Source organism: Leopardus geoffroyi, chromosome E3 (assembly GCF_018350155.1).
Source record: "Leopardus geoffroyi isolate Oge1 chromosome E3, O.geoffroyi_Oge1_pat1.0, whole genome shotgun sequence".
NCBI classification, from domain to species: Eukaryota; Metazoa; Chordata; class Mammalia; order Carnivora; family Felidae; genus Leopardus; species Leopardus geoffroyi.
Window position 1 is genome coordinate 40,075,409 of NC_059340.1, and position 19,895 is coordinate 40,095,303.

The following is a 19,895-nucleotide window of genomic DNA, read 5'->3' on the forward strand; positions in this document are numbered from 1 at the left end:
TGCCCAAGTCCCGCCTCTGCATCCTCGTACCCCCCAGTCGGAGCCTGCCTGCGACCCCCTCCTCAGGCTTGGGGGGGCCCCAGGCAGACGCACGTCCCTGTTTTCACGTGGACCTTCCCCTCAGCCCTGGGCTGCAGGCAGCAGCACCGCTGGCCCATTTTACGGATGTGGCAGCTGGGTGTCAGGGCTCCTCCAAGGTTGCCGGGCTGGTCAGTGGTGCATCTAGGACTTCTTGACCCCTCCCAGGCCATTAGCCTCACATAGCAGAGCGAACTGAGCAGAATCTGTAACAGCTCTCGTCTTCAGTTCCTGAAAGTGGACCACACAGCAAGGTACCCGCTTACAGGTCTGGGGAGTGACTACGGGGTGCCTATTTGTGGGTTACAGATACAGCTGAGGGGGGGTGGGGCGGGGCGGGCAGCTGCAGGCGGGACCAGTTCATTGCTCAGAGGAATTAGAGAGTTCTAATTTGGAACTTGGCCTTTTGGGCCATGATGAGAGCGTATTTGTCAAGGTAGGAGGACAGAACCTATTTTATTTAATGAGTTATTAGCCTGGCTTATAACAGTTAAATATTTGGACATTTGGTGTGTGGGCCTCTGTTTGTACCCTTGCCCCAGGCCCTGCAAACGTCAGGCTCGGGCCAGAGTGGTTTACCGTGGTCAGCCGAAACACAGAAATAATGGTGAGGAGGACAGCTATCTTCTTCTTTGTATTTTTTGTAACGCTTCCGTGTGCTAGGCACCCTGCTGGGGTCTGCAGATTCGGAGATGAGTAAAGTATACTTGCTACCCAGAGAGCCCAGGCAGAGAGAGCCAAGAATATCACAATATCCACAGCAGCCATTTATTGAGCACTTACTAACTTCTACTGCAAAGTGCTTTATGGAGAGCATCACGATTAATCCTCAAAACACTTAAGGAAAGCTATCATCATTCTTAACCCGGTTTTACAAAGGGGAAACCACGACTCAGAAAGACAAAGACCAGGAAGACAAATGCAGTGAGAGGCAGACCTAGGGCACATGCAGAGACCAGTGTGGGTTCAAAGCTCGGACACGTGACCTTCAGATTCTAGGACCTTGGGCGGGTCACTTGGCTTCTCTTGAGGCTCACTTTCTTCACCTGTAAAACGCACACAGTAAATCTGTGAAGTGACCAGCATGGTCCCTGAGCTAGCAGAGGCCCAGGAATTGGTTACTATAAAGGGTGGGGGGAGGGTCTTTGTGTTTAGGGACAGCCCCCACCCCCACCCCAGGAGGCATATGCTGAGAGACTTAGGGCTCACTCCCTAAAGTCCAAGGAAGACCCCATGGTGGGGAGGGATCAGCTGCCTGGATCGGGGGATCGTACCGCGCCAGCTGCTTCCCCGCCCCCAACCCAGCCACCCTCCACCTGGACCCTGCTTGATGGTCTAGCCGTAGGAAGCGGGGTATCCGGTCATCGTATGCGCAGTCCCCTCCAAAAGCTCCTGACAGCCTTGCCCTGCAGGGGTGGGGGGTGGTGATCTGCCCCTCTCTGCAGATGAGAGCAGTGAGCCTGGGCCGGCACTCCGGACCCTAGCCCACCTGTCTGTAGAATACTGCAGCTGTGACAAGGTGAGCGCCGGAGGCCCAGGAGGTCAGAAGGGTGAGACCTCTGTGTGTGAGCACTGGCTGGGGGGCACGAGGCCGTGGGGAGTGGTCAGTGTCTGTTAAGCAAGACTGTCCAGCCCGGGAGTTGCCACAGTCTGTGGCCCGAGGCTGGAGAGTAAACACACTTGGTGGGGGGTCAGAACGGTGCTGGGCAAGACTGTGACCCCGTCGGCGCTGGGGATGGGGGTTGAGCCCCCATTGGTGGCAGGTGTGGGAGGCTGCACCGCACTTGGTGCTGGAGGGCTGCCCTGGGGTTGGGGTTCAGACTGAGGCTGGGGGGCAGGGAGCTGTTGCCCTGCATTGTTTGTGGAAAGAGCAGGAGGCTGCAGGGGAAGAAACGGCAGTTGGGGGTGGGGGTGCGGGTTCCCTGACACCGAATTCATTATTGGGAGATTCCTCTTCACAATCCCTCGACACCTCCCACGGGAACCACGGGCCAGAAATGTCTGACAGCCTCTGGCAGGCCGGCTCCCGTGCCGCCCGTTGCACGCCCGTGCCGGGGTCTCTCGGCGCCCGGGTCCCCGCCCGCCCACTGCCTCCGAGTCCCTCCCCCCGCCCCGTGGGTCCCGCAGCCTCTGGAAACCTCTCTCGGGCTCAGCCTCGCGCCGCCGCCGTGTCGGGGCTCAGTGTCCAGCACCGCCCCCCCACCCCCGGCGACTGCCGTCCCCAGCCCCTGGCGGTCGCCTGGGGCCGCGGGCTGTCCGCAGAGGCCGGCGCGGCCGGCGCGGCCCGCACGTGGGGAGGGGGCGTCTCGGGAGCACGGGGCCCGATGTAGGGGCGGAGCCAAGGAGCCGGGCGCGCGGCCGGCGCGGGCGGACGGAGGTCAGCGGCCGCAGGAGGGGGACCCAGGCGTCCGGGAGGCGGCGCCAGGTGCCGCGCCCCCGCCCTGGGCCGCCCCCCGCCCGTGACGCGCTCCCCGCCCCTCGGCGCCGGGAGCCCGAGCCCGAGTCCGAGCCCGAGCCCGAGCCCGAGCCCGAGCCCGAGGACCGCGCCGGGCGCGGGCGGCGGAGGAGGCGGCGGGGGAGGCAGGAGGATGCGGCCGGGGCCGCGGGGCCGCCGCCGCCGCCTCTGAGCCGCGCCGAGCGCACGGAGCGCAGCCGCGTCGCTGCGGCCCGGCCGCGCCATGGGGAAGGAGCAAGAGCTGGTGCAGGCGGTGAAGGCGGAGGACGTGGGGACCGCGCAGAGGCTGCTGCAGAGGCCGCGGCCCGGGAAGGCCAGTGAGTGCGGGGGGCGCGGGCGGGCGGGGGCCACCTCGGGCGCCTGCCCCCCACCCCTCCCGGCGCGGGGGATGCTGTCGGGTCCCCGGGGGCGGGGCGGGGCCAGCGGCGCCCAGACCCTCGGTCCGCACCCCCGCCTCCGGCTCGTCCCCCAGCCCCCCCCCCCCCCCCCAACCAGCCGGCACCTGGCCGCAGGCGTCCCCCTCCCTTCCCGGGCTACGGGCTTACAGCTGGAGGGCTTTGCTGGGCCGTCAAAGGGCGAGGCAGATGCCACCCCCACCCCCCCAACCCCCCCCCCGCCCCGCTTCCCCACCGTGGAGGGAGGGAGGGGGCCCTGGCGGTGAGGGGCCACCACAGGACTGACAGTCCCTGTCAGACCCCCTCCCCGCCCCATGTTTAATAACACGCTTTGCAGGGAATGGGGGGCAGGACCATGTTGGGGGTGTGGCTGCCCAGGCATGGCCGGCTGGGGGCCATTTACTCATGCGGGAGCAGAGGCCCAAGGTCGCCCAGCCCAGGGCAAGCCTGTGCTCCAGGCGAGTGCAGACCCTGCCGCAGACCCTGGTCCTCTCTGGCTTCCCTGCTGGGAAAGGGGCTGGGCAGTGGGGGGAGGGGGCTCCCAGTGGCCATCCTGAGCTTGCGCTGTGAGGGCCCCTGGGAAAGGTTGGGAGCTTGGAGTCCTGATCCCAGCACTCATCCCAGCTCAGCCCAGAGCCTCCCCGGGGGCCACCGGAGATGGATGGATGGGTGTGTGGACCAGCTGGGTGTGCGGCTGCGCACGTATGGCCATGTCAGTGTGTCAGGGCACCTGTGCGGGCGCGGGCAGGACTCTGCAGGGTGGCACGTGCGGTCTGGGTGCCTCACTCTCCCCCCCCACCGCCCCCCCCCCCCCCCAGGGACTGTAGGTAACCCAGGGCACGTATATACAGGCTGGCTCTGTCTTGTGGTCTCCAGGCCCAGGGATGGTCTGCTAGTTGGGGTCAGCTTCACGGCCTCAGGGCTCAGAAGGGGAGGGCTTCTAGGCCGAGGCAGCCTTAGCAGAGCCTTGAAAGCAGGTGGAGGGATTGAAAGGGAGGGAAGGCAAGGTAAAGGTTTCCACCTAGTGGTCACGCGACCTTGGGAACCGAGGACTCCGGCTCTCCAGTCCTCAGTCTCCTCATCTGTAGGATGGGGGCGGTTTTGGTCCCTGCCTCACAGAAGAGCACGCACGAAGAACAGGTACTTCATACGTGCTCGGGAAGTGCTGTGACTGTCTCCTTAGGCAGCCCCAGACGGGCTTCAGGGGAAGCGGGGGCATCAGATTGGGCCATCCAGGGAAGGTGCGGGGACTTGTACCTGGATCTTTGCATTTGTCCCTGCACGGTCTGCTTTCTGGGAGAGACACCTGCCCTGGGCCCCGTATCTGGGCTCTCTGACTCACAGGGGCGGGCGTAATAAATCAGACAGAGAAATCCCTCCATGAATTAGCTCGGTTGTCATGGCAACGCTGGCCTGCTTTGGAGTAAGATGTATTTTGATTCAGCAAAGTACAGGCTGGAGTTTGGGCCAGGGGGTGGGGGGCATCCAGCGGTGCTCTCTCGGACCCCCGGACTCCAGAGGTCTTCCCTGGATAGTTGTTGCTGTGACCTCCACCCACTTCTGGTACCTTCCCTCCACCCCAAGCCCTGAGTGTTGCCCCAGGGTCTGCCTCCAGGCAAGCCTCCTCTCACACGCTCAGGCACCGGGACCCTCAGCGGCTGTCCTTGAGGGGAAGGAGACGGTGCTCTGGAGGGAGAATGCCAGGGTGGGGCTGGCCTTGTGCCCTTTGTTCTGGCCCCACCTCCCCTTCCCCGAATTCACTGCACGCTACAGACCAACATGCCTGTTTCGTCTCGCCTTGGCCCACTAATACTTTCCTTGCGGTGTCCGGCCAGAGCTCCCTGCCTGGGGTGGGGGCAGGGGGGACACCACCTGGCCCTGCCTGTCCTGGGGGGGTGAGAGAGCACCTTGCCCTGTGCTGGCGTCAGAGGCCAGGACTGCATCCCTAGAGGGGACAGATGTGGCTCTGTGGGGCTGGCAGACAAGTGGCTTCTGTGGTTGGAGGAGCATCTGGGCAGGGGTGGAGGGAGGCCACAAGGGCAGCGTGCGAGAGGGGCTGAGACCCCACCCCCACCCCCTGCCTGGGCCTCTGCAGTTTGGAGTCTGGGGCCCACCTCAAGGGCAGGGACGGTCCCAGGAAAGTGGTGAGAGGACTGGGTGACAAGAGCTGGGAGAGCCCAAGACACGGGGCAGGTTGGGGACGAAGTTTATGTACATCGGCTACGTGGAGGCTGCAGGACTTGGGCCCTTGTGGACCAGAGAAAGGGGACCGCTGGGTCCCCACCTGCCCCCTTCTCCCCTGCCTCTCAGGCCCCTCCAGCCGTGCCTGCTCCAGCGTCACACAGGGCGCCTGTCGCTGTGAACTGCGCCTCCCCAACCCCAGGCAGGCTTCGGTTGTGTGACTTCCCTGTGAGCCCGGGGCCCACCACAGGAATCGGGGGTGCTCCAAGATCTCGGGCTCCCCTCCACCAATTCCAGCTACTTTCCCCTCTGAGGAGGCCTGCAGCGAGGAGGGGGTGACGGGACCTCAGCGGGATTCCCCCCTCGTGTAAGGAGTGGTCTTCCTGATGGGGACTGCCCTTCCCCACTGGTGTCTGTGCTACTTCTGGGGCCTTGACCTCCAGCCCCTCTAAAATTTCAATGCCTGCAGGTGTGGCCAGGTGAGAGGGGTGGGGAGACCTGGCTACCTGGGAATTAACGAGAAGGGGGAGCAAACATCAGAGCTGGGCAGAGTGTTCTAGAAGAGAGCATCCTGAGCATGGCCCCCAGGGGGCAGGTGCTACGGGACAGCAATGTTGGGGATCCAGGGTATCTGTTCCGGCACCAATTTACCTAGCATCTCCTATGGGCCCCGCACTGTTTCTGCCACCAAGGATATGGCATTGAGCACAATAGATAAAAACCCCATCCTTCTGGATCGGGTTGTTTAGTGATGGAGACAGACAACAATCATTAGGCGGCATTGATAGGAGCCAGAGAGAGAAACACAACAGATAGGGACAGGAAGGGGGTTGCCATTCTAGATGGGGAGCCCGGTGGGGCTTCTCCAAGCAGGTGACATTTGGATAAAGTCCTGAATGACATAAGGGAGAGAGTCATGGGGATAAATGGGGGAAAAGCAGCCCCCCTCCACCACAGACACAGTGTGTGCAAAGGCCCTGTGGCAGGGGCCGCCAGTGTGCTGTAGCACCATCGCTGAGGCTTGTGTGGCTGGAAGAGGGCTGATGAGAGAGTCAAAGCGAAGCAGGAGGGCCATGTCCTGTGAGCCATTGGCCAGCATTGGTCTTCGCCCCCAGTGACACAGGAGCTGTTGGAGGGTTTCAGGAGAGGAGCGATGGGATGTGACATGTTCTAACAGGGTCCCCCTGACCTCAGTGGTACAGAGGACAGACTGAGGGGCAGGGTACAAGTGGGGATGCCAGTGGAGAGGTGATGGCAGCGATCCTTTGAGAGATGCTGGCCTGGTCAGGGTGCTGACAGTGACCGTGGGGAGAATAATAGGACCCCGAGTGTATTCGGAGGTCGTCTTGAAGGTGGAGCCAAACAGGACTTGCTGATGGAGACACTATCGGGCGCTCAGGGCTGACTCCAAGGTTTTGGCCTGGACCACTGAGGGGAGGGTGGCTTTGCTGCCACCTTAGATGGACATCAGTGCCCCCAAAGTGTGTGAGCAGGGCGGGAGTGGGGCAGCGGAGACGCCTCTTTCCCAGGAGCCTCTGCTCTGCTCTGCTCTGTGCAGGAGAAACCCCTCGCTGGAGAGGTTGGGGGTGGGATTCCCACAGAGCTAAAACTAGTAATTGCCACTTATGGAGGCGACTCTCTGCCAGACCCTTCATGCTTTAAGGGTGGACGCACACTTAAGCCTATGAGGCTGGCCCCATTAGCCCCCTTCGAGCTCAAGGCCAGGGCTATAGGGCTAGTAAGGGCCCAGTGAGACTCTGAATTTGAGCCCTACTGACTTGGTAGGCTCTGTGGGCCCTCGAGGCCTCACACCATGCATCCCGCGGCTGAGAGCCAAGGCTGGGGCAGTGGGGGCTGCTGTGGGTCACCAAGCAGCTCCTGGAGCAGCCCCTCTGTGACTCGACTCCCTTGGGTTCCTGCTCTTGGGGGCCCCTGCCTCCATCCCTGTCCTGGGCCTGGACAAAGGGGCTTCTGTCCTGCCAGCCCCTCCCTCACAGAGCGACTGACCCACAAATGGGTTATGTAACCATGGCCCAGACAGGCAGGGGCTTGGCCTGAGTCCGGCTGGAACCGAGCCCACAGGGAGGGTTTCGGTGGGCTCCCCTCCTCTGACAGTCAGCTGGTGGAGGCCAGGACCTGGGTGGGGGGGGGGGGTGCGGTTCGGGAGGAGACTAGGGACCCAAAGGGAGGGCTTGGGCCCCTCGGGCTTCAGGCAGGCTGATCCCAGTGCCCAAGTGGGCCCTTGTAGATGTGGTGGCCATGCTTGTGTCGTCACTCAGGGGCACCAGGCCGCCAGCCTGCCTCCCCTTCCTGCCTTGCCAGGTGGGACTCAACCACACGGGCAGGCCCAGGGCTGGGAATGGGGGGAGGCTGCACCCTGAAAATGCAGATCTTCCCCCAGAGATACCCCCATTTCCGGGTGTTCCAGCCTTCCCAGGCCACCCCCGGCCCCATCTGGGTCCTTTGGAGAAACAGATTGTGCCGGCTCTCTCCCTCCCGCCATCGGCAGGTGCTTAGCCAGCGTCCCAAGGGAGGGGGTACATGTGCACATGTGTGTGCCTGTGTGGGTGCACAGCTCTGGCTTCCTTCCCCCGGTGGGGACAGGCTTGGAGCCTTTGGCTCTGTGAACTTACCAACACCTTAGTTTGGTCCAAAAGCTGGTACCTGGAGCTGAGTGCAGGGGACAGAGATGAAATGTTTTCTGGCTAAAGACTAAAGATAGCTTTGGCTCTGAGCCTGCCAGAGAGCTAGCCAGCACCCTCTGCCTGCTCTTAGGCTGCCTGGAGGGGCTGGGCAGAGCCCCCCTCACTGTCACTTTCCCATCCCTAGAGCTCCTGGGCTCCACCAAGAAGATCAATGTCAACTTCCAGGACCCAGATGGGTGAGTTCTCAGCCAGGGAGATGCCCGGCTGGCAAGGGGTTCCAGGGGGGCTCCTGCGGAAGGCCGGGGTGCCCGGGTCCTTGCCTTTTCATGCCTGTCGCCTGCTGCAGCTTCTCGGCCCTGCACCACGCGGCCCTGAACGGCAACACAGAATTGATCACCCTGCTGCTGGAGGCCCAGGCTGCTGTGGACATCAAGGACAACAAAGGCAAGGCCTGATAGGGACCTCGGAGCCAGATCAGGGGGTCAAGGTCAGGGGTGGTGTCTCTAGAGACCTGAATGGTCCCATGATTGAGGTGTCAGTCCGGAGTCTCCATCTGGGTGGAAGCGGGATTCCATGGGATCAGTATCCTGCGGGCCTGGGTTGGGTCCAGGGTCAAGGGCTAGCTCCCAACGGGCCCCCTGCCCACTCCTAGGCATGCGGCCACTGCACTATGCGGCCTGGCAGGGCCGGAAGGAGCCCATGAAGCTGGTGCTGAAGGCGGGCTCGGCGGTGAACATCCCGTCTGACGAGGGCCACATCCCTCTGCACCTGGCAGCCCAGCACGGTCACTATGATGTGGTAAGGGACGCCTCAGCGTGGGGGTGGGGAGGGCCCTGGCACGGGTGGTGCCAGCCCAGCGGCCGCCCTCGAGTCTGACTGCGCCCTGCGGCCCCACAGTCCGAAATGCTGCTACAGCACCAGTCCAATCCGTGCATGGTGGACAACTCGGGGAAGACGCCCCTGGACCTGGCTTGTGAGTTCGGCCGCGTCGGGGTAAGTGTCCCCAGAGAGCCGGGTGGGACTCCCATCTGCTCGGTCTTCCCTCCTGGGGTGGGGGAGGGGAGACACGCCTGCAGCCTCCCGCCCCATGTGCGGGCCCCCCTTCTCTGACCCCTCCTCAAGGTGGTCCAGCTGCTTCTAAATAGCAACATGTGCGCGGCCTTGCTGGAGCCCCGGCCGGGGGATACGACCGACCCCAACGGCACCAGCCCCCTGCACCTGGCAGCCAAGAACGGCCACATTGACATCATCAGGTATGGCCGAGTGCGGCTGGGGGGAGGGAGACCCGGCCGCGGGCTTCCTGCTCCCCGTTTAGTGACAGGAGCAGCCAGGGAGCCGCGGGGATGCCATCAGGCCTCCGCGTGCAAAGGATGCCTCTGGCCGCCCACGTAAAGGATGCACTGGAGGGGCCTGGGGGGTGGCTTCTTCAGCCCCAAGCCCAGGTTGTGGCCCTGACACTTGCTGGGCGACCTCGTGGAGACACTTGACTTCTTCGAGACCCCGCCGTACGGGTTAGCACGAGGCCAGCACTTGCACCAGTGCTGGGTCACTGTCAGACCCCCTGTTGCCCGGGAGGCAGGGCAGGGCTGGCTCACCCTCAGGGCCTGGGACCTGGGGCCCCATGGGGGGATGGGACGGAGCTCCTGCCACGAGGCGCTGCCCGCTCCCACCCGCCCACCCTCCTTCTAGACTCCTCCTCCAAGCCGGCATCGACATAAACCGCCAGACCAAGTCTGGCACAGCCCTGCATGAGGCCGCGCTCTGCGGGAAGACAGAAGTGGTCCGGCTGCTGCTGGATGTGAGTCAGGGGGCCGGGGGAGCTGGGGCAGGTGGGGGCCTGGGGGCTCCTGACGGGCCTCACCCTCTGGCACATACAGAATGGGATTAATGCCCACGTGAGGAACACCTACAGCCAGACGGCCCTGGACATCGTGCACCAGTTCACCACATCCCAAGCCAGCAAGGAGATCAAACAACTGCTTCGAGGTGGGACCAGGGCGGGGTTGGGGGGGGGGGTTGGGGATAATGGGGAGGGCAGGGCTGGGTCAGGCCAGCTCGAAGGACTGTGGGGGGGGGTCTGTCTCCTGTGTCCCCAGAGGCCTCGGCGGCCCTGCAGGTCCGGGCGACCAAGGATTACTGCAACAATTACGACCTGACCAGCCTCAACGTGAAAGCTGGGGACATCATCACAGTAAGGGCGGCCCGGGGCTGCGCGGGCAAGGGTGGGCGGGACCCCGGGCGTGACGCCCATAACACCTTGTGCAGCAGTTGGGTGGTCTGGGGGCCACCCGCCCACTGGGCCTGTGGGGTGTCCCCCTGAGCACGCCCCCCTCCCACCCCCCGCCTCATCTGGCAGGTCCTAGAGCAGCATCCGGATGGCCGGTGGAAGGGCTGTATCCATGACAACCGGACGGGCAACGACCGGGTGGGCTACTTCCCGTCGTCCCTGGGCGAGGCCATCGTGAAGCGAGCAGGCATGTCCCACCCAGGCCTGGGCTTGGGGGCCCGAAGGAAGCCGGTGCACGTGTGTTGGGTGGCAGGGCCACTCCTAGGTGTGGGATCCAGAGTGGGGTCGTGCCGGCTCTCATCAGCACCCCCACACCTTTTCCTTCATTTATTTAATAGACATTGTGCACCAGCCACTAGGAATAGACGGTGACCCAGACGTCCAAGAATGATGGACGTCATTCTTGTTCTCAAGGAGCTCACCTCTGGGAAGGGAGGGGAGTAGGGGCCAGTGGCGTAAATACACGAACAGACATGACGACTAATGCCATAGGGAACGTGGACGGAGACCTGCTTCTTAGGGTGCTCAGAGAAGCCCCTGAGATGTGGGAGGGGCTGGCCCCAGGCACAGCATCCTGACAGCAGGGCTCACATATGCAAAGGCACTGAGGCAGAGGAGAGCATAAGGTCCCAAAGGAGGCCAGCATAGCATGGCTGGTGCAGAGTGAGTGAGAGGGTTGGGGGGCGAATCCACAGGGCATGGATTGTTTTCAGACGGGGACCACCGAGAGGGTTACCTCCTAGAGAGGATGAGGACATTGACAGGTGGGGTGAGGGTACGGTGTGTGTGTGTGGGGGGGGGGGCAGTTAGGAGGCGTGGCCAGCCTGCCCAGTGTCATCTAGGCTTTTGGAGCCCTCTTCCCCCTCCCTGCTCCCCTGGCAGAGAGGAGGTACACCCTCTGCTCTCCCCACCCAGGACCACAGGGCCACTGGCAGGACTGCCTGGCCTGGGCCCTCTTGCCCCGTTCTCCTGCTCTCAAATGTATAGGGTGGGGAGGGGGTCTTCTGAGGTTCTCTCAGCTCCTTGGAGACAGCTAGGGCCAGACAGGCCAGGGACACCCCCCTCTCCATGTCAGGCCCCCGGACCCGGCTGGTCTGAGATTCCAGGAGGCTGTTCCTGGTCCACAGGTTCTCGGGCAGGTACTGAACCAAGCCCATCCCAGGCAGGCAGCTCACCGGGGCCCTCTGCGCCCCCCGAGGAGATCTGGGTGCTGAGGAAGCCTTTTGCAGGTACGTGGGGGGGCCCCCCGGTGAGCAGGGCAGCGGAGCTTCCCAGGCAGCAGCCGGGCCGGCACCCACGGAGGGTGCTCCCTCGTGTTGGCAGGTGGGGACCGCAGCGGCAGCCTGGGCAGCGTGGCTGGTGGACGAAGCAGTGGGGGCCACACCCTGCATGCGGGCTCCGAAGGGGTCAAGGTAGGTGGTCTGGGGGCAGGGCCGGGGCCGCCTGGGTGCAGAGCGGTGCTGGCCAGCCATCCCGTCTGGGTTGCAGCTCCTGGCGACGGTCCTGTCACAGAAGTCGGTCTCTGAGTCCAGCCCTGGGGACGGCCCCGCCAAGCCTCCAGAGGGCTCCACAGGTAAGAGCAAGGACGTGGCACTGCCGGCCTGGCGAGGAGGTGGCCCCCCGGGCGGCCCCGGCCCCACCACGCCCTCTTGTCTCCAGGTGCAGCCCGGTCCCAGCTCCCAGCGGCCCACGCAGGGCAGGTGTATGGGGAGCAGCCACCCAGGAAGCTGGAGCCAGCCTCGGAGGGCAAGGTACAGGGCCGGGGCTGGCAGCAGGGAGGGGCTCCCGGGCAGCCTGCGTGGTCTGGCCACGGCGTGGCGGGGGGCCCTTGACAGGCCAGGCCCGTACTTCTGTCCGTCTGTCAGTCTGTGTGTGTAGCTGTCATCTATCGCGTGGGTCATGTGTGTCAGCTAGCGCGTCCTGGCGGTGAGACGTGGGTGTGAGGTGAGCAGGGGACGTGCCTGCGTGTGGGTGGTGATGGTGAGCCGGGCACGTGTGCTTGTGTGTGTGCGTGTAGAAGGCTGCGGTGTGAGGCGAGACCAGGTGTGTGTGTGTGTGTGTGTGTGTGTGTGTGTGTGTGTGTGTGTGTGTGTCGGGGGGGTGAGCAGGGCCCCGTGTGCTGAGAAGGTGCGAGCGGCTGGCTGTTTCCTCCCCCACGCCCCTGGACGGAGCCCACCCGCCAGGGAGTGTGGGGGCTGTGCTGAGGCGCCCCACCCGAGGCCCGGTCCCGAGCCCCTTATGCGGGGCTGCACCACAGGGTGTCCCTGGTGCAGGAACGGGGGGATGGTCAGGGAAGCCCATGACACGGACAGCAGCTGGACTCTTCTGGTGGAGACCACGGGAGGAGGCCAGGACGCTGATGGAGCTCGCGACGGCGGCGTCGGGGAGCACACAGTGAGGAGCGGCACCGGTGCCAGGCCGCTCCAGGCCCGGCCACAGGGGGACCGGCGGACGGCAGACCGAGCGGCTGAGGCCTTCGGCTGAGCAGAGAAGGAGACAGCGCAGCGGCCGGGGTGCACGCACGCCCGGTGGGCGGGCAGGCGAGCGAGCCTGCAGCGGGTGCCTTGTGTCTTCCAGAGCGCCGAGGCCGTCGGCCAGTGGCTCGCCACGTTCCAGCTGCAACTCTATGCCCCCAATTTCATCAGCGCTGGCTACGACCTGCCCACCATCAGCCGCATGACCCCGGAGGTGGGCTGCCCAAAGGCTGGCCGCCGGTCACGACTGACATGGCCCCCCCTGCCCCCAGCCTGCTGCTAACGGGCCTCTCCTCTACCTAGGACCTCACGGCCATCGGGGTCACCAAGCCAGGCCACCGGAAGAAGATCACCGCAGAGATCAGCGGCTTGAGCATTCCCGACTGGCTGCCTGAGCACAAACCCGTAAGGCTCCCTGCACCCCAGCGGCTGTGCCCAGGATGGTCAGACAGACAGACAGACTGCCTCCCTGGCTACAGCCCTCACCCGCCCTCCGGGGCTCCAGAGAGAGAAAAGAGGATGGCCTCTGTTTATCTGTCACGGGTGCTGGAGCCAGCCTTCTGGGGGCAGGGGTGACAGCCTCTGGGGTTCGTCGGGGCAAGGGGAGCCTGAAGCCGGGAGGGTGCCCCTCTCTAGTACGCGCTCCCGCAAAGATCCCTCCACACCTGGGCAGCCACCCGGGCACCCGCCTGGCACCCCGCAGCACTGCCCACCGCATACCCACCCAGACGCTAGAGGCCCCCGTGCTGACGGATGCGTGTGCACCCAGACACGTGTGCGGGGAGGGTGTCCGCCTGCTTCGTGTGTACAGACAGCACGCGTGCACCAAATATAGCCAAGGCGCCCGCTGACGACTGCGTGCACACACCCACACATCGCACCGCACGCGCTGGCTGTGTGGATGGCGGACGCCCACACAGACCACGGTTCGTGCCGTGGCTAACTGTCAACCCGTGGTGTGACAGGTTCTGGGCCTGCGCAAGGCGGGCCCCAGGCCTGTGGAATCTACGCTGCCTCTCTGAGCCTCGGGCTGGGCTGGAGGAGAGATCCCGTGGCCCCCCGGAGCCCCCAGGGCTGTGGGTCGGCGACTGGCGGGTTCGTGCTCAGCGTGCTCCGTCGGCGGCTCGGGGGTGCTCCCAACGAGCAGGTCCCCGTCGCACGGGCCTGCTTTGCTCTGTGCACCCAGGGGTGACCAAGTGTGCCGCGTGTTGGTGGGCGAGTGACATCCAGCTGGGAGTGTGCACAGGTGGACGTGGTTCAGGGAGCCACCACGTGCTTCTGGGTAAAGAGCATCACGGGTAGTTCCATGCGTGCGTGACGTGTGCCCAGTGAGGGTGTGGAAGTGGCGAGAGGGCGTGCGCGTGACGTGGAGAGTGTCGGTGCCCGCGTATGGCTGGGATGCACCGTGTGCGTACACGTGTCCGGTCGGTGGTGCCGTGTGTCCGTGTCTATGACGTATGACGTGCAAGGCGTGTCCCCCGGGGTGCCGTCCCCACGGCTGCCTTGGCAGGTGAGGAAGCTCGTTCTTGCCCCCCCCCCCCAAACGGTGTCCCGAGGATAGGGTCGCCCCTGTGTGTGTGTGTGCGTGTGCTCGCACATGCGTGTGTGCTGCTGGCCTTGGGCTCCTACTGAGGTCGCGCTGTCTCTGAAGCTGACACCTCTGGCCTGTCTATGCGTCCTTCTGTCTGTCTGTGCCAGGCTGGCCCGGTGCCCCCACCCCCGAAAGCTCGGAGTAGCGAGCAGGGTGTGGACAGCTAGCTCGGGCTGCCCTCCGTGTCCCCTGCTCCACAGGCGAACCTGGCCGTGTGGCTGTCCATGATCGGCCTGGCCCAGTACTACAAAGTGCTGGTGGACAACGGCTATGAGAACATCGACTTCATTACCGACATCACCTGGGAAGACCTACAGGAGATCGGCATCACCAAGCTGGGTGAGGCCCCCGGCCCCGGGCTCCTCCGCCTTCTGGTCCCTGCCGCCCTCCCCGGCCTGACCTGCCCGTGCCCTACCCAGGCCACCAGAAGAAGCTGATGCTGGCAGTGAGGAAACTGGCGGAGCTGCAGAAGGCAGAGTACGCCAAGTTCGAGGGGGGACCCCTGCGCCGGAAGGCCCCGCAGTCGCTCGAGGTGATGGCCATTGAGTCACCTCCCCCGCCCGAGCCTGCCCCGGCTGACTGCCAGTCTCCCAAGATGACCACCTTCCAGGACAGCGAGCTCAGTGGTGAGCTGCAGGCTGCCATGACTGGCCCGGCCGAGGGGGGCGCCGCTGCCGCCGCCGCCGCCGCCGCCGCCACCGCCACCACTGCTGAGAAGCCCTCCAACCACCTGCCCCCGACGCCGAGGGCCTCCGTGCGGCAGGAGCCCAGCCTGGGTGGACAGGCGCGGCACATGAGCAGCTCTCAGGAGCTGCTGGGGGACGGGCCCCCTGGGCCCGGCAGCCCCATGTCACGAAGCCAGGAGTACCTGCTGGACGAAGGGCCAGCCCCTGGCACCCCACCCAAGGAGACCCGGCCCAGCCGCCACGGCCACAGCGTCAAGCGGGCCAGCGTGCCTCCGGTGCCTGGCAAGCCGCGGCAGGTCCTTCCGCCAGGTGCCAGCCACTTCACACCTCCCCAAACGCCCACGAAAGCCCAGCCGGGCTCCCCTCAAGCCCTGGGGGGGCCTCATGGTCCAGCCCCAGCCACAGCCAAGGTGAAGCCCACCCCGCAGCTGCTGCCACCAACAGAACGACCCATGTCACCCCGTTCGCTGCCTCAGTCACCCACACACCGCGGTTTTGCCTACGTGCTGCCCCAGCCCGTGGAGAGCGACGCAGGGCCGGCCGCTCCCGGGCCCGTGCCCGTGCCCGCGGCCGCCCCCCCGCCCGTGCCCACACTGTGCCTGCCTCCGGAGGCTGACGCGGAGCCAGGGCGGCCCAAGAAGCGTGCCCACAGCCTGAATCGCTATGCGGCATCCGACAGCGAGCCAGAGCGGGACGAGCTGCTGGTGCCAGCCGCCGCAGGGCCCTACGCCACCGTCCAGCGGCGCGTGGGCCGTAGCCACTCGGTGCGAGCGCCCGCCGGAACCGACAAGAATGTCAACCGCAGCCAGTCCTTTGCGGTGCGGCCCCGAAAGAAGGGGCCGCCCCCGCCCCCGCCCAAGCGCTCCAGCTCAGCCATGGCCAGCGCCAACCTGGCAGATGAGTCGGCGCCAGATGCTGAGACGGAAGGGGCTGGGACCGAGGATGGCCGGCTGGGGGTCCGGGCACAGCGCCGGCGGGCCAGCGACCTGGCTGGCAGCGTGGACACCGGCAGCGCTGGCAGCGTGAAGAGCATCGCAGCCATGCTAGAGCTGTCATCCATTGGGGGTGGGGGCCGAGCAGCCCGCAGGCCCCCCGAGGGCCACCCCACGCCCCGCCCCGCCAGCCCGGAGCCAGGCCGGGTGGCCACGGTGCTGGCCTCGGTGAAGCACAAGGAAGCCATTGGGCCTGACGGCGAGGTGGTGAACAGGCGCCGCACCCTCAGCGGGCCTGTCACGGGACTCCTGGCCACCGTCCGCAGGGCGCCTGGGGAGTCAGGGGGGCCTGCAGACCACGGCCACTTTGTGGAGGATGGGAGCGCCCGGCAGCGGTCTCGAGGTCCAGCCAAGGGAGAGGCGAGTGGGGAGGGCCCGCCCCTGGCCAGAGTGGAGGCCAGTGCCACGCTCAAGAGGCGCATCCGGGCCAAGCAGAGCCAGCAGGAGAGCGTCAAGTTCATCCTGACGGAGTCTGACACGGTCAAGCGCCGGCCCAAGGCCAAGGAGCGGGAAGCAGGTCCTGAGCCGCCGCCGCCGCCACTGTCTGTGTACCAGAATGGCACGGGCACCGTGCGCCGCAGGCCGACCTCTGAGCAGACTGGGCCCCCGGAGCTGCCCCCGCCGCCCCCACCTGCAGAACCCCCGCCTTCCGACCTGATGCACCTTCCCCCGCTGCCCCCACCTGACACGGATTCCCGGAAGCCAGCCAAGCCGCCTGTCTCTCCCAAGCCCATGCTGGCTCAGCCTGTTCCCAAGATCCAGGGCTCACCCACACCTGCCTCCAAGAAGGTGCCGCTGCCAGGTCCTGGCAGCCCAGGTAGGTGAAAGGAGCCAGCTGGGCAAGCCCCCCCCCCCCCCACCTCCCCACTCCATGGTTTGAGGGGTTTTCCTCTTGAACTCGAGGAAGGCCAGGTGGAATGGGGTGGGAAGCACAAGGTGAAGACCCTTGTGCTCAGACCTCAGACCCTGTCATCCACCCACCCATTGGACAACACTGCCGACCCCAAATTGGGAGGAGGGTGGATGTTCGTCACCTTGCTCAGTGGATGAGGCACAGAAACCCATGGATAACAGCACCTGTTGGAGGGAAGACAGGTGCACGATGCTGGGTCACGGAGGACTCTGGGAGGCTTGAGAGTGGCCAAGCTTGAAAGTCACCCCAGCACTAGAGAGAGGGGGCAGGCTTCCAAGCAGAAGGATCAGACATGCGAAGGCCCCATGGTATTCAAGCAACCCAAGGGCCAGTGTCTGCAGCAGGCCACACCTGAAGGGGGATGGAGGGAGTAGTGTGCGGACAGAGAAGGGTCTGGAAGCCGGTGACCCGAGCAGATACGCATAGGGAAACGCGCCCCCTGGCGGCTGCAGGGAGCCGGGGCTCCGAGGGGCAGCGGGGTCCGCAGCGCTGTTCTCGAGGGCGAGGCGGAGCGCTGCGGCAGGGCTCTCCCGCCCCCTGTGCGAATCTCCTCCTCCCCGCAGAGGTGAAGCGCGCCCACGGCACGCCGCCGCCCGTGTCTCCCAAGCCGCCGCCGCCGCCCACGGCGCCCAAGCCGGCCAAGGCCGCGGCGGGGCTGCAGTCGGGCAGTGCCAGCCCGTCGCCCGCGCCCTCGCCGGCTCGCCAGCCACCCGCCGCCCTCGCTAAGCCGGCCAGCACGCCGCCCTCGCTGAGCGCCAGCCCCGCCAAGCCCCCGTCCCCCGGCGCGTCCGCGCTGCACGTGCCCGCCAAGCCACCGCGCGCCGCCGCCGCCGCCGCCGCCGCCACCACCGCCACCGCCGGGCCCCCCGCCGCGCCCGACGGCGCCTCGCCGGGAGACAGCGCCCGGCAGAAGCTGGAGGAGACGAGCGCGTGCCTGGCGGCCGCGCTGCAAGCCGTAGAGGAGAAGATCCGGCAGGAGGACGCGCAGGGCGCGCGGTAGGTGCGGGGCGGGGTCCGCGCGCGCTCCGAGGCTGCGGCGCTCCAGCTCGAGTCGAGGGAGGGGCGGGGCGGGGCGGGGAGGGGCTGCGGGGCGGGGCCCGGGGCAGCAGGGGGCGGGGTCGCGTCGTGCGGGGCCGGGCCCGGGGCGGCGGGGGCGGGGTCGAGTAGGGCTGAGGAGCGGAGGCAGGGGCGGGTCGTGCGGGGCCGCGGAGCCGGGGGTCGAATCTTGCGGATCGGTGGAGGCGGGGCGGGTCGTGAGGGACAGGGGCGGGGCCCGGGCAGGGTGTCGCGCGCGCGAGCCGCCAGCTCACGCCGCGCCCGCCCCCAGCCCCTCGTCCGCGGAGGAGAAGAGCACCGGCAGCATACTGGACGACATCGGCAGCATGTTCGACGACCTGGCCGACCAGCTGGACGCCATGCTGGAGTGACGCGGCTGCTCACGTCGGGCCCGCCCGCGCCGCCCGGGGCCCCCGGCCCGCACACTGACCTTTACCTCAGGGTGGGCACCTCTGGGCGCAGCGCGAGCGGGCAGGGCGGAGGGCCGACGGGGGGCCAGGCGGGCAGGGGCGGGCCCGTGCTGCCCATCCCCTGCACAAGCACAACTCCTGCCCCCTGGGCCCAGGCCGGACGGCCGGCCTGGAGGACTGCCTGGCCAGGGGACCCGAGGGCTCTAAGTAAATGCTGCTGCCCGGCGGGTGCCCGTCCCCGTCTGCTGCTCCCTGTGCAATAACTGCTGGGCCACACCCGCCCACCCGCGCCGGGCTCTGCCTGCTGCGGGCGAGGAAGGGCAGCCCCTGGCCCCCTGCCCTGAGGCCAGGCCGGGTCTGCCCTGGGAGGCAGTGGGAGGCGGACGGTCGCTTTGGCCCCCTCCCCGATCTGTGGCAGAGCACAGGCCTACGCCCAGCACAGAACTGCCCATTGGGGACTTCTGCCAGCCGCTCCAGCGCAGCACAAGGGACTGGGGCTGGGATCACGCCCCCTGCCCCACTGTACCCCCCCAGAATATAAGCTATCGAGAGTATTAATTTATTGGGAATGAGCTGAGGCAGATTTCCCCAGAGAAACAAAAAGGTATAACTTTAACAAATATATATTTAAAGAAAGAAAAAATATTATTGATTCTATAGAAAACCATTTACCAACTGTAAGGACACTGAAGTCTAGCTCAAGACAAAAGCTGTTAGAGGCCCTGGCTGTCTGTCTGTCCATCCTTCCCTCCCTCCGTCTAGGACACCTGGCCCAGTAGCACAAACAGGAGGCTGGGGTCCGGGAGGGTCCGTGCTCCGCTAGGGCCTCCCCTCGCTCTCCTAACTTCTCTGCGTCTGAAGAACTCGAAGGATGTGCCTTGCTCGCTGCTGGGCTGTGTCCTCCACACCGTGGAGCCGGTGGGGAGGGGCTCCCTGCTCTCCCAGGGTGCCGGTGTGAGGCGCGCCTGGGCTCCGGGGGAGCCGTGCGTGCAGCGTGGGCACGTCAGCTGGGTGACCTCGGTGGGTGCAGGGCGTGCATGCCAGGCTGCGTGTGGCGTGTGTCAGGGTGTGCCTGACCCTCCCTCCTCAGGGCTCCTCGCTGGCCCCGTACAGACAGCCTGCCCTCCCCCATCTGAGTTCCCATGGACGCTTCTGCTCATGGTCCAAGGCTGTGTCGTGTGGTCGTTCTTGCCCTCTCTCTCTTTTCCTCTCTCTCCCCTTTCCAAAAAGTACTGACTGGCCTCCTCTATTGTGTTTGCTGATCCACGTGTGTTGGGCACAACTTTGACGTTTCTTAAAAAAAAAAAAAAAAAAAAAAAAAAAAAAAAAAGAATTTAAAAACGCCGAAAACCAGCGGTTGCGAGGCGGGCGGGTGGAAGGGGTCAGCCAAGGTGGCATCTGAGCGTGTGGGCCCTTTCCAGCTGTCATGCCCTGATACTTCCCCAGGTGGGTGTGCCTGGCCTCTCTTCAACGGGCGGCCCAGGCTGGGGCTCCAGCAAGTGGGGAGGGGGGTTCCGGGCAGGGAGCTACTGTCAGCTGTCAATAAACAGCAGAAAACAGAGCTGCCTGGCTCACTTCTTGGGGACGTGTGTTGGGGAGAACGGGGGTCTAGCTTGCTCCTGGCAGGGAAGAGAAGTCACCAAGAGGGCCACATCCTGGAGCTGACAGGAGCCCTTCTGTGGCTCCTCCCCAGCCTCCCTCCCACTGGCCGCTGGTGCCGCAGCACAACAGC

At 65.6% G+C, this 19,895-nt stretch overlaps 1 protein-coding gene across 4 annotated transcripts; it reads left to right on the plus strand.

The window, feature by feature from the left end:
- Window positions 1-2,640: 2,640 nt before the first annotated feature.
- Window positions 2,641-19,724, plus strand: CASKIN1 (CASK interacting protein 1). Of its 4 annotated transcripts, none has more exons than XM_045462027.1 (20): window positions 2,641-2,850; window positions 7,939-7,990; window positions 8,101-8,198; window positions 8,407-8,552; window positions 8,652-8,747; window positions 8,877-9,007; window positions 9,444-9,552; window positions 9,632-9,740; window positions 9,851-9,945; window positions 10,111-10,228; window positions 11,169-11,270; window positions 11,365-11,453; window positions 11,530-11,614; window positions 11,701-11,792; window positions 12,619-12,729; window positions 12,819-12,920; window positions 14,307-14,445; window positions 14,526-16,601; window positions 17,261-17,693; window positions 18,025-19,724. In XM_045462027.1, the coding sequence occupies exons 1-20, from the start codon at window positions 2,757-2,759 to the stop codon at window positions 18,122-18,124; spliced, it is 4,377 nt and encodes a 1,458-aa protein (XP_045317983.1). In that variant the 5' UTR covers window positions 2,641-2,756; the 3' UTR covers window positions 18,125-19,724. The 4 variants fall into 4 exon arrangements, with proteins under 4 accessions (XP_045317983.1, XP_045317985.1, XP_045317982.1 ...); XM_045462026.1 differs by lacking the exon at window positions 2,641-2,850 and adding an exon at window positions 7,354-7,618; XM_045462029.1 differs by lacking the exons at window positions 12,619-12,729; window positions 12,819-12,920.
- The last annotated feature ends 171 nt before the right edge of the window (window positions 19,725-19,895 follow it).

Excerpts from the sequence above, each read along its gene's own strand:
- CASKIN1 (XM_045462026.1), top strand. The coding sequence starts at position 7,369 with ATGCTTGTGTCGTCACTCAGGGGCACCAGGCCGCCAGCCTGCCTCCCC. Across the intron at positions 11,271-11,364 it reads GCTGAGGAAGCCTTTTGCAG|GTGGGGACCGCAGCGGCAGC; the intron begins GTACGTGGGGGG and ends TCGTGTTGGCAG. Across the intron at positions 16,602-17,260 it reads GCCAGGTCCTGGCAGCCCAG|AGGTGAAGCGCGCCCACGGC; the intron begins GTAGGTGAAAGG and ends TCCTCCCCGCAG.